Source organism: Polyodon spathula, chromosome 10 (genome assembly GCF_017654505.1).
Source record: "Polyodon spathula isolate WHYD16114869_AA chromosome 10, ASM1765450v1, whole genome shotgun sequence".
Classification (NCBI taxonomy): domain Eukaryota; kingdom Metazoa; phylum Chordata; class Actinopteri; order Acipenseriformes; family Polyodontidae; genus Polyodon; species Polyodon spathula.
Window position 1 is genome coordinate 29,553,399 of NC_054543.1, and position 13,548 is coordinate 29,566,946.

The window sequence follows — 13,548 nt, forward strand, 5'->3', positions numbered from 1 at the left end:
GTGTATAATTATTATAAAAGCCAAACAGAGCTCTATTGTGAATATACCAAAGGGTATTTATAAAGAAGATCCTATTGTTAGCTGTATTTAAAAATATTGTTAGCTGTATTTTCATGAAAGAGATACTGTGGGGTAATTGTGCAAAAAAAAATAAATCACAGTACATTTTCCCTTGTGTTTGGATTAGAGTTTCTTGGCATTGCAGTGATTTTTGTTTTAGTTGTCCTTTTCTCTAAAGAAAATACCTGTTTGTCTTCTGATATTGTACTAAAGTACCTTTAGGAACACATTTTGTATCAGACGGTGTTCCGGGGTACACCCCGCCCCATTATTTTTGTGTTATTATAGTTATTGTTTAATGTATTTGTATTGGTATTTTTATAATTAAATGTAGTTTGGCAGGGACGACGTTTGACTCTCGTCTCTGCCAAATACATCCCGTGAGAATGCGTGGTCAGCAGCTACTAATTTATTGACGGATTGGGTGTCGACCACGCTCTTTAGAAAAAACTGTGTGGAATGTGGTCGAGGGATATAGGAGGTAATTAATCTTTCGACCACAACAGATATATATACCAGCATTTTTGGCTGACGGGAGAGAGGGTTGTTCGGAGAAGGAGTTGCACTAGCACGGTACTTGTTTTATTTGTGTATATTTATTTTGGCCATCATGCTGTTTGTTTTGTACAAGTCCTTTGCTTGTTTGTTTGATGTAGTTTGTTTAATAAAGAAAGAGCACATTTGTGTCTCACCCCACAGTACCTGTGCAGTCTGTATTTCCTGGTCTGATGTCACCAACCAAGTCATCCTTGACGGATGGTTATATACTTTTTTAAAATAAATATGATACTAAAGAGTTTATTTTCCATTTTTGATTCCCATCTCTTGCAGCAACCATCTCTTACCACGTAACTTTACTGTGATCTTTATATGCAGGTATTTCCTTCCATTATTAATCATGGTCTTTATGCAAGGTGAACAGAACGAAGTCAGAAAAAACAATCCTCCAGACTGAAATGCCAGCTGGTAATAAACAGTTGTATGTCATCATCCCTGAAACTCTAGCTTCTAGTGAGACAGCCTCCTCCAGTTTGAAAAACAGACAATGACTGATTAAACAAATGCCACAACGCACCCAATTGTGACACATACTGTGACATGTCATTTACCAGCACAGGGGTAGCTGTATATGACTCCTACTGCATGTCTGTTCTGCATGACGCCCTGTTGTTGTATCTGCTTAAATCCTAATTTCACCGAACTTTCAGTACTTACTATTAAAGAAAACTGATTCTAAAAAGACTCCTTGAGGCTGATTGTGGGCAAGTCAGGAAAGCACACAAGTGTTGTTCTGTATACTGAATCCCATAGGAGAGCACTAAAGCCTGAATTTCGTTAAAACAAACTTTTATTTGTGCAAATGAGGGAGCAAATGGAGGCCTTGATAACCCGGGAAGTAGAAGTAGAGCTGGCATACTCACGCTCCACGTTGAGCTTGCCCTGTGTCCGGTCATGTAGAGTCTCACAGCGGAAGGTGCCCCGGTCTGAGAAGGTGAGGTTGTGAACAGTGAGGCTGCGCTTCCTCCCTTTCGCACTCAGTGTGAATTTGGGGCTGGGCTGGATGACCACACCCTGTCTCATCCACTGGACCTCCCCTGACTCCAGACTGATCTCCACTTCCAGCGTGGCCTCACCATGCTCCTCTGCAATCACGGCTTCCATCTTCTTTGTGAACAGGACCTGCGCTTCTGTACCCGAGAGGGGGAGAACAATCATAGCGTTAGTGTCAAAATCCTCCAAAAGAGCATCCTGCTTTATTGAAGGCTGACAGAACTGTAATGCCACAAAGTTGGACCTTATAAGTATATTTAGAGGTTGAACCTGAAAAAATAATTCAAGGTGGTAATCACTGTATATTAGTGCTGTCAAACTCAGTTTGACCAAATTAACTTTAAATTCTTTTAGTAACCTCCGAACTTTCATGTACCAATCAGAACGCTCCATTGAAGGGCACTACCACACGGTAAGTTTACCATGGAGCTTAGATAGAACATCTAGAAAAAGCAAAACAGAAAGAAACCCCTATATCATACGAATAAAAATAAGCAAATATCTAACTTGTTTGATCGCTTATTATACCGTCATTTTCTGAGTATAAGACGCAGCCTATGTATCACATACATGATTAAGCAGCCTTAATAACCTCTTGTATACCACCCAAGAAATATTTTATACTATGTACAGTAAAAAATACTACAACCTGAGTACACCACGCAAACCTGGTTGTAACACACATACATTCTCTAGAAATTGTAAATAAGTATCACAATATACTGTCAGAATTAAGGTTTTACAGTATTTACTATGTCTCTCAATCTCAAATGGAAACAAGAAACAGGGCCACGGTGGCTTATCTGATTAAATGCAAAGCATCGATCTGCTCTGGTGTTCACTCACCCTGAACCTGAAGGTTGGCCTTTGACACCACCCCCTCGGCCTCAGCAGTCACTTTGGAGCTGTCTGTAAGCTGGCAGTCCCGGATGGTCAGTGTGTGACACAGCCCTTTTCTGGACACCACAAACTTGTCATCTGGAACAACCACATTGCCGTTCATGCGCCACACCAGCTCGGCATCTTCTGGTGAGATGACACACTTCAATGTGGCGTCTTCCCCTTCCAGCACAGTGATGTTGTGCAGTTCTGAGATGACCTCCACCACCCGAGGCACTGAGAGGGAAGGGGGAGGAAGAATAATAAACTGCCTGCAGAGCTGGAAGGCTGAGTAGAAACATTTTTGGTAGTATTTTAGATATAGAGTAGGAATAGCTACCATTTTTTATTACAATACTGTAACATAGTAATTACCAATGGTTGTTGCAGTTACTTAGTAGCAATGGAATTTGTCTTGTGAGCCACACCGTGTTACCTGATGTAATTACATTGTAACACCCTGGCAAAGGCCATTTCCATGTAATTATATCTTTATTGCACTTGTAGTAAGCGCAGGAAACATTGGATAAACCTAGCCGCTGGGATTTAGCTTTTATAAATGCCCCTTTTACATACACTAGTAAGTATATTTATATAGTATAAAGCAGAACATCCAACTCATTCCAGCAAACAAATCTCTGACACAAACAGATGTAACATTGTGTTATTTTAATGTATTTTTATTTGCATGTTCACAATAGAGTTGTGCTGTGCTTGTCTGCCTAGGGCCATCGCAGCTACAATTGCTTGTATGTCCCCTCAGGATATCAGGACCCTGGCCATTGGGGTGGGTAGTGACTGGTACTTTTTAAATGTACTAATTTACAGGAGACTGCTACTATTTATTGCTAGTGATTGTTGCTACCTATTTGAAATACTATGTGGCATTGTTAATGATTATTTATCTCTATTGAAATGTTATTTGATTTGATTTAATGATTATAGATTTCAATTGAAATACTATCTGTTAATTGGTGATACCTGCAGAAGTATTATTCAGTGCTGCTAATAATGACCTGTTCATAGATCAGCCTTTCTGTGTATAATTGCTGAGAAACACTGGTCATTAGAACTGGTTTACTTTTTAAATATGATGGTACTGTAACAACAAGAAATACTGTTTCCTTTTAAACAAACCTTTGGGTGTAGTAAACCCTTTTCTGTGTGTGGGGTGAGTGTCCATCTGCTCTTCTAAATAAAATAACCTTTGTGTGTGGAACTACTTTATTCTGGTTTGCGTTTACAGTTGAGGGTAATTAATGAGACATTCTTGGCGATTTAGAGTCAATCATTCTAGGGGATTTAAGTCAATTAATACAATAGAGTGTATTTTCTTTTGAGAACAAGGCAGGCTCCCTGTTGCACAGACATGTGAACACTTGAGACCACCTGGCAGGTGGGAATTCGAGAATGAACAAGAAAGAAAGCTTATACAGTGAGTTCAGTCCAAGAAAAACCAAACAAGCAGATGGGTCTGACAAAGTATAACCAAAACAACACATGCACCTCTGAGACTTGGACTCGCTCCTCTGTGGTTATGTCTTTCATTACTTATTGATTATAATAAATCTCATATATGGTATATTACTTTAATGTCTAATGATCCATAGTCCAAGCAAGGTGTAAAAACAGAATATTTTCTTAGGAAAGTAAATGAATATTGTCTCCTTACTCTCCACAGTAACTCTAGCACATGTTTTGTCATCTTTGGATTCACAGACGTACTCCCCGGTGTCATTTCCTGTAGCACGGTGAATGGTCAGTGAGCGCTCGCGACCCTCGGCCTTCATAACAAGATGTCTACTGGGAAGGATCTGTTGGCCGTCTTTCAGCCACTGGACATCTCCCTTTGGTTTGCAGAGTTCACAACGTAGAATGATTGTGTCGTCTTTGTAAGCGTAGACCTCTTCCAAACTTTGGACAAAGTTCAACTTCAGCTCTAAACCACAAAGGCAAAAGGTAAATGTATTCATTCTTATGTAATAATCTAGTGCTACATGAATCCATGTAAGGGAAAACTAAGAAAAACTCTTCTGCGTTCACAAAGCTTTAAAACAAGAGTTATTTAAAGAATTGGACTGTTTTTATTAAATAAATCCACTTTGATAGTCCTGAAACTGTTCTGGACACCTGCTAGTTTCATTAACAATAGTAAAGAACAGTTTCAAGGAAACTTTCATTTACAGTAAAATCCGTCAAATCCAGCAGCATTTGAGACTTTTTGAACACTTGAATAAACTTTAATACAGTACATACCCTGTAATAAACAAAATAATGCCTCAGCATAATGTGTACCTGTTTAAACCATTTCCATAAAAAGGCGTTCACTTGTTCATACCAGCATGCTGTTTTCTGCTGGCATTCAGGTCTTCTCCATGTTGTTTTAAGTAAAGTCTTTTCTAGGTATCTTTTATTTTCAGAATCACACCATTCAATAGGGATTTGATCATGACCCAAAAATCATGCCGAATTATACAGAATCCCAGTATGTAGAAGGGCTGGATTAGACAAGCTTTACTGTGTATATAAAACCATATATGAAAAAAAAAAAACTCATATGTTAAAGCTTTGTAAACAGAGTCCATTGTGTCTTGACTAGCTGGGCGATTTATTTTTCTCCATAGAAACATGCACTGCACTGGAGACTAACCAGGCTGGGCTTTGTCTCTAGGAGGTCTGTTAATATTTAGTCCTCCTGATCAGTAATTAGGTTCTAATTTGACTTCCAGATGTATTCTACCAGTAAGGTCTATACTAAATGTATGTATATCTATATAAGGTCTATAGCCCATACATATATATATATATATATATATATATATATATATATATATATATATATATATATATAATATATATATATAAAATGGCTTTATATAACGTCAGCCATTTGATACATTTACCCCATAGTTATTTGCATGGTAATGGTGCAAAATATGTGTGACATAAAATGGAGAAATGAAAACCGTGTAATGTGGTGGCACACACCTTTCACACTGACGACAAACACCATTTCATCGTCCTGAGAGATGCAGGTATACATGCCGCAGTCTTCCTTGGATGTGTTCTTCACAATGAGGCTGTGAACTCTGCCCTCCACCCTCGTCTCGTACTTCTCACTGTCAAAGATCTGGCTTTGGTGACGGAGCCACTTCACCTCACTTTTATCACTTGACAACACCGCTGACATGATGGTGTTTTCAGTTTCTGTGGCAAACACGTCCTCTGGCTTTTCTTGTTTACGTTCAAACTTGATGGGAGCCGCTTAAGGAAAAACAGGACAAAATACCAAATTGTTAAAATCTAGCCTCTGCTTAAACTTTAGAGTCACGCTGGAGATAACAATTGTTTCACCTCAGTAGTGTCTGTCAGTCATTAGGGAAAGTAAATGATTGGTTATTGGCAGATAAGAAGTACTGAAAGGGTGACTTAAATTTCACCTTCCAGGTGAAATGACCAGGAAGTGCAAATATAACAAACTATCAAGAAAATGTATTTTATATAGCATTTTTCATGCCAAGACAACCCAAAGCGCTTGAAAATAAAACTACCTGAAAATAAGGCATGAAAACTTCTTTCTTTACCCTAGTATGGAATCAGATTTTTCTTGTTTTTGCAATAACATGTTCTTCTATAAATGAAATTGCACAACAGTTAAGACTTATGGAATTATATCATAACACAAGCTTTTACACCTTTAAGGCTATGAGCTTGTACTGAGCATAAATATATGTCCGTACCACACAATGCAGTAGATAGGATCCCATTGTTGGTGCTGCACCCCCATTTGTGGGCTCTCCTCCTACCTTTGACCTGCAGGGTGAAGTGAATTTCATCGCTGAAGGCGTCGCATGTGTACACTCCACTGTCTGACAGCTGCACTTTGTGAATGCTGAAGAGGCGGGACTTCCCATCACTGCTTGCGCAGTAGCGTTCCCCGCTCGTGTCCCTCCAGTTTTTTAACCACTGAACCGCGGCGTCTTCCTTGGAAACCTGCGCACACAGCGTCACGCTGTCGTTCTCCACAACATTAATTGACTCCTTCGCATCTTCTTTGTTCAGAATTTGAACAGGCGGCTCTAAATGTAAAAATGGACATTTAAATAATTATTGGGAAGTGAAAAGGGAATATTCAGATTTGACTTTACCAGGTAGATGACTGACTGTGGTAAGAATTGATTAGTCCATTAAGAGGTCTTGCATTCAAATATTTTGTAAAAGTAACTCAAAAGGCACAATATACAGTACCTCTAATATTTCATCAACAATCTGGGAATCAAATACCAAATTCTACAAAAAGTATTAGACTGTTTTGTCACCTTGTAATCACTCTGAATATCAGGTCAAAGAGAGTGATTTTGAGATATATATTTTTTATTAACCTCAACAGGGAATGTCGACGAGCTACTGCCTCCTGCAGGAGAAAGGCCAGCCCTGCAAGTGCCACTTGATCTCACCAGTGCCCAACAGAGTAGTGGTCTCTGTCAGTGAGATAACAGTCCCTAAGGTTTAATGTTCTACATTAAACTGTTGCCCAAATGGTTCTTTTACATTTGGGACTGTATCTCACATCCACAACAACATTCTGGCCATTCAGTCAGTTTTTCATAAATAAACATGACTGAAAAACTTCAGCCACTAAAAATGTGAAATCCAGGCTAGACACAGGAATAAAAGTTGAATGCCAGGGCCCTCAAACTAAGACTGCAATGTTTTCACCAGACTTACCTTTTACAGTTACCGTGGTAACCATTTTGTCATCGCCTGCATTGCAGATATATTCGGCTGAATCTGAGGGTCGAAGGCCTGAGATGACCAGCTGGCGCATTGATCCGAGGGTCTCTATGCGGATACGAGAGTCTTCTGAGGATATGGGCTTCCCATTGCAGTACCACTCCACCATGGCGTTGGACCGGGAGAGTTCACAGGACAACACAAGGTCATCACCAGCAATCAGACTGTGGTGCTCAGGGCTCTCAGAATTCCCTATGATGGTCACTGGAGGCTCTGAAACACGGGGTAAGAAAGCCCAAGCTCTTTCTTTTAATAGTGTTTTTTATTCAGTGATAAATACAGAAACATTGCGAATTTCAATACAAAATTAGGACAAATACAATGTTCTAACTAACTGGAATCAAAGACCTCTTGTCTGCCAGTATGTTTCAAGATTTTCTTTACTTCATTCCAGCTTCCCTTCTCAATATCCCGTGAACTTAATTTATAATACATTTCCTTTACCGCACTGTACCTAAATAAGGGTTCTGATTTAAAAAAAAAAATAAAATAAAAAATTAAATGAAGGTTTAACCCAATTTTGGAAATTAAAAAAACAAAACAAAACAAAAATATTCCTTTCATGTATTTCATTAGTGAGTAACTCTGAATGCTGTTTAATCTTTGAATCGGAGCAGCTGCAGGTAAGAAACCTTCATGCCTATCGACATTCACAAGAAATTCCTTGTTTCCCCTATTCACTATCATCATCAGCAGTATAGTTTTCACACTACCTAAATGTCAATCACGTGGTTTCAATGCCTGTTGATTGTGCATTATTTAGGTAGTGTGAATAGGCCAGGATTGTAGGCTGACCTAAATCCATACAACCTAGGAGGTTATCTATCAACATCCAATGCTAAAGACACTAGACATGGATGAAAACTACATTTTGTTTTTTTATAAAGAACAGAAAACTGTCAATTGATTATACTACTAGAGAAATATCAGAGACACCAGTTTCACGGTGCATATGTTACTTTTTTTAGAAAACCCATCAAAAATAAGTGGAAGAAATTCTACTTGTCCTGCAGTCCTTGTAAATAGTGCTACCAAAATGATCAGGTGCCAGCAATCAGGCGTAATGCTTAATCCCTCCATATGCAATAAAGACCTACAGGAAAGACTCAGGTGAGACTTATTAGAGGTTAGATAATTTCTGCAATAACCCTGTAAGTTCAGAGCAGTCCTGATCATTTGAGTAACACTTCTCACAAACTAGTTCTACTAACCAGGTCTGGGTGCAGGACATGGAGAATCCCTTATTTTTACTGTGACAGTGTTTCCCAGAACAGATCACATAGGGCAGGGGTCCCCAATCCATGGCTCACGGGCCTCCAATGTTGCCTGCGGCCCTTGTAAACATGCTCTATTACTTCAACTTGGCACCGCCCTCGAATTAAAGACTCCCTGTATTGACGCCGCAGTCTTATTTCAGCTTTATAATAGAGGCCACCCTCGAATAAACACCGCCATCAATAAAAAAAACATTAAGGTATTTTTTTTTCTCCCCCTACTAAAAAAACACACAGTAAACAAATAAACGCATAACACTGATTATGTACATGTAATTGTCCTGAAGAAAACGGAGCCTCAATCTAGCATGCAAATTACAAACTAATGTACAAACACATAGTAAGCACATTTTGTTTTATGGTAGTACAGTTCTGAAAGAAAATGCAAGATAAACTACGTACAGAACAGCCGTCCTTCTGAGGTTCTTATAGGTGTTTTTTTGGTTTTGTTTTAAGTTCAATTGTAATTCCTGTGCTCAATCCCGTACAAACAAAAACAATGTGCTTACTATCTATGAGAAAAGTTAGTTTTAGTACTTGCAGAGAAACTGCAAACAAACAAGTTACAGCGAGAAAAAACAGAACTGAGGATGTATAGTAGTTTTTATATCTTTATATCTGTAGCTGATATATCTGAGGTAATTTTTGGTGCAGAAAAGCTGCCACACAAGCTTTGTCCCACTCCTTAACAACCAACACACACTCCTGATTCGCTGGTACCGTGCGCCCTGATCTTCCATCTCCCACCTAATAGGCTCTCGGTAACTGTCATCGATAAATGTACTGTAGTCAAAATAGGTTAGCAACACACTCTGCTACTTAAAGGTAGGCTACCGTATTACAGAAAATAAGCAATTGTGATACTTCTAAAATATCATGAATCATGTAATAAAATATTGTAGCATTTGAAAATCGTAGTACTATTAATAAACATCTCCCTCGTATAAAGGCCTCCCTCTTTTAAACGCCGCAGTCATTTTAATCAATTTAAAGTAAACGCCACGGCGCCACATTGAAGTAATACAGTATATATTATTCTGATCCAAAAAAAATAAATAAAATTCCTTATGAGCTACCTTCTTCCACACTCATTACACAGTATCAGCAGTTTGAATGACAGGCAATTAATGCAATCTGGCATTAGTGGATTGAAGTTCAAAGGTCATAGTACGTTTTCCTGTCTGAACCGAGAGTGCATTCTTGGGATTTGTAACAGTAGAGAGAAATGTTTTAATAATATCTGAACAAGATACAGGGCCTCCAAAAAAAAAAATTCAAGAACGTACACATACAGCTTTAAAGAAGAATGGGAAGAAGAGTTTTTCTTTACAAGCCCCAATGTAAAATGTGTGCGCTTAATTTGTCATGGACATGTCAGATGCAACGTTGAACGACATTTTGTCACACACCTCAATTAATATTTAAGTGAGTAACCTCCAAATAATTACTTGAGGAACGTAAAAGTGAGAGAATTGAAGGCAGCCTGATCGCTCAACAATCTCTTTTTAAGAAACATGCTAGTAAGTTTAAAGCAGTCACGATTGCATCATTAAGCATCGTGCATGTACTTGCAAAGAACAAGAAACCATTTGAAGATGATGAGATAATTAAGGAAGCTATGCTTGCAGCTTCTGAAATGTTGTTTCAAGACTTCAAAAACCATTCTGAAATTGAAGTCTGCCATTAAAGATGTCCAGCTCTCTGCAAACTTGGTAACACAGAGTATAGAAGCAATGTCAAAAAATGTCACCTGCATGCTAAAACATGATTTGATGCACTGAGAATTTTTCAGCCTACAAGTAGACAAATCGACAGAGGTATGCGACATGGCTCAGTTGAGCATTTTTCTCAGGGCAATTTTTGAGGATTGTAGTCTAAAAGAAGACATGCTGGCAGTTGTACCACTGACTGCAAAACATGAGGTGAAGATATTTATCAGGCTTTTAAGCATTCTTTACACGAGATCGGTGTCCCTCTGCAAAAAATTGTATCAATAACAACTGACGGTGCACCTACAATGGTAGAAAAGAAGATTGGCTTCATTGCTATGTGCAAAAAATGACCCTGACTTCCCCATTGTTCTTAACTATCATTGCATCATCCACCTGCAGGCTTTGTGTGCAAAAGTGCTCAATTTTTATCACGTCGTGAGTGTGGTTGTGAAGATTGTCAACTTAATCTGAGCCAGGGCACTGAAACACAGGCTGTTCAAGACACTCCTGTCTGAACTTAATGTGTAGTATGGTGGCATTCAGAAGTGGATGGCTCAGCAAGGGAAAGGAGTGTTTCCAGGAACTCCTTCCAGAAATAGGCCAGGCCTAGAGAAGAAGCAGGAAGAACATGCACCCCTCGACAGGGAAATTTATGCTGAACACAGTGAAAAAAATGAAGAAGACTTTGAAAGATGATATGATGACTTCAGACACATGGAACCCATAGCCATTTATTTGCCTTCAAAACCCTTTCACTGACTCCGATACCAGTGAAACCGCATCCAGGAAAGCATATGTATCGAAACATGACAATATCGACTTAGAGATGGAAATAATCACTCTTCAGAATGATTTAGATCTGAAATCTGACAAGGGGTTTTGGACACTTGTAGAGAAACAGAAGTACCCCTTTTTGAAAGAACTTTGTCTCGTATGAGTGCTTTTTTTGGATCCACATATTTATGTGAGACCACGTTTTCTGCAATAAAATACCTGAAGTCAAAAGTATAGATCACGCTTGACTGATACTCATCTCAATGACTGCATGAAGCGGCACACCAGACTTTGGAAAGCTAGCAGAGGGTATGCGGTGTCAGGTATCTCACTAGAGAGTATTCAACATAACTTTAATGTACAATACATCTGTTTTACTAAAGTAGCATCTTATTATCTTATATGGATTATTTAGTTAAAAGCACTAGTTTTTTTTTATTTTTATAAGTACTTGTCAGGCAATATTGCTTATCACTATCAACTAAATATTTATACAATTTTTTTAGTGATACAGTATATTAATCGTAGCTAAAATAAACAATACTGATGTTTTTATGCTCTGCAGTTTATATTTTCTGTTTGGTACTACAGTGCTCACAGTCCTTTATTTCTGATAAAAACAAAAAGGAAATTAGGAAACAATATCTACAGTAAAGGTTGGAGTCCACTGATATAGGGTAACATGTTTGAGTGGCTGGCTTCTTCTTACCTTTCACACAGACATGGAACACAACGCTGTCGTCACAAGCATCACAGAAGTATTCCCCTGAGTCTGAGGTCTCTGCGTTCAGGATGACCAGCGAGCGGAAAGCACCCTCCTCCTCCAGACAGACACGCTCATTATCTGTGATTTTCTCTCCATCTTTGTACCACTTGATGGTCCCATTGGCTCGCGAGAGCTCACATTCCAGGATAACATCGTCTGAAACCATAACCTGCTGCTGAGTCTTCAGTTCCCCTTTCCGCTTGATCTGCACTGGTGCCTCTGAAAGAAGTAAGATCATAAACCATGTATAACACATTCACAAAGGCTACATAATATAAGTGTGAATAATCCTTCAGAATCACTTTGAAAAAGAGAAATAACATGCATATGAGTCATGCCAGCTCAAGTGGAGAAGGTTGTTCAGTCATTATAAATGAAAAGTTAAATTGCACAATAATTAGGAGAGCAGAGAATATTATACCTAAATTAATGAAGGAATTAATTCTTTGGAAACTCACCAGTAACTTTCACTCTGAAATTCATTGTCTCGTCTTTGGTGTCACAAAAGTAATTCCCAGAATCCTCCAGCTTGGGGGAGTGGATGGTCAGCCGCCGGAGAACTCCAACCTCCTCGATGGTGACCTCTTTACTGTCCTCCATCTCCTGTCCCTCTTTCCGCCAGCTCACCTCCGCATTAAAACGGGAGACCTCACACTCCAGCACCACAGGGTCTCCCACAAAAACGTTCACAGCCCCAGGGGCTTTGTGAGGCCGCACAAACTTCACTAGTGGCTCTGAAGATAAAGGATTATCGTCAGAGTTATCGCTCTCATCCGCTCAAAATGCTCCCATCATAGGGCTTAACTTTTTTTTTTTTTAACCTGGTCCTTAAATCACATACTCTATCACGTACTCTACAACCATCCTAAATATGTGTGTTATTTGCATACCTTTTACCTGTGGTTTGCAAAAAGTGAGTATCTGGTACTAATGGTAAAGGGAACAGTGTGCCCCTGACTGGATCGGTTGGCAATTCATTCCAGACAAAGGTGGAAGTCGGCCATCTAGAAAGGGAGCAGAGTCACAGATGTGGCGATCGCACATTGGAGGAAAACGATTGCACTCGCTAACCAAGGGGGCGTGTATTAAAGGGGATGTGACGATCTGAACTTTTCCTTTTGTTAAGGTTATGGACAAGCCACTGAAGGAGTGTATGTGTACAGTAAGTGTTTCGTGTTTGTTCTGTCTGCTGTGTTAATTGTACTGCTTGTCTTTTATAGACGTCTAACACTTCTGTGAGCTATCGTTTAGGGCCAGCACCCAACCTGGACTTCACTGCACTTGTACTCACTAAATAAATTGTATTTCACCACTTGCACTTTAGAACTCACTCTGGACTTGTGATCGTGTTTGTGTTCAAATACTGTGTCTATTATTTCAGGACTGAACCCTGTGTTTATTTAACTGGCAATACACATTGTTGTTTATTGCCAGTTCTCCATTATTTTACTGTTGTCAAGTGACATTAGAATTACAAATAAACAACCATTTTACTAGTATTTTGTTGTTTGTCATTGTTTTGAGCACTGCAACACCTCTACACCTGCACACTGCAAGCCACTTTGCCACAATATTCCATAAATTAACTGGCAATTTAAGAATGGCACTGTCAAGGCAAGACTGTAAAAGCAGAGAGTATTTTAGGTCCAGTTGAAAAGACATTCAATAAACCATGGAATCATTTTTCACCATGTTTGTTTCATGGGCACACATGGTATAACAATGTATGGATGTACAA

At 39.0% G+C, this 13,548-nt stretch overlaps 1 protein-coding gene across 3 annotated transcripts in view; it reads right to left on the bottom strand.

Moving 5' to 3' along the window:
* Positions 1-13,548, bottom strand: part of LOC121322070 (obscurin-like protein 1) — a 51,096-nt gene that overhangs the window by 13,535 nt on the left and 24,013 nt on the right. For all 3 annotated transcript variants that reach the window (XM_041261566.1, XM_041261567.1, XM_041261565.1), the window contains 8 exons: positions 12,269-12,544; positions 11,754-12,029; positions 7,219-7,497; positions 6,297-6,569; positions 5,479-5,754; positions 4,163-4,429; positions 2,458-2,727; positions 1,482-1,748 (listed from right to left, as the gene is read on the bottom strand). In XM_041261566.1, the coding sequence (XP_041117500.1) occupies positions 1,482-1,748; positions 2,458-2,727; positions 4,163-4,429; positions 5,479-5,754; positions 6,297-6,569; positions 7,219-7,497; positions 11,754-12,029; positions 12,269-12,544 (2,184 nt within the window). The remainder of the gene's footprint in view (positions 1-1,481; positions 1,749-2,457; positions 2,728-4,162; positions 4,430-5,478; positions 5,755-6,296; positions 6,570-7,218; positions 7,498-11,753; positions 12,030-12,268; positions 12,545-13,548) is intronic.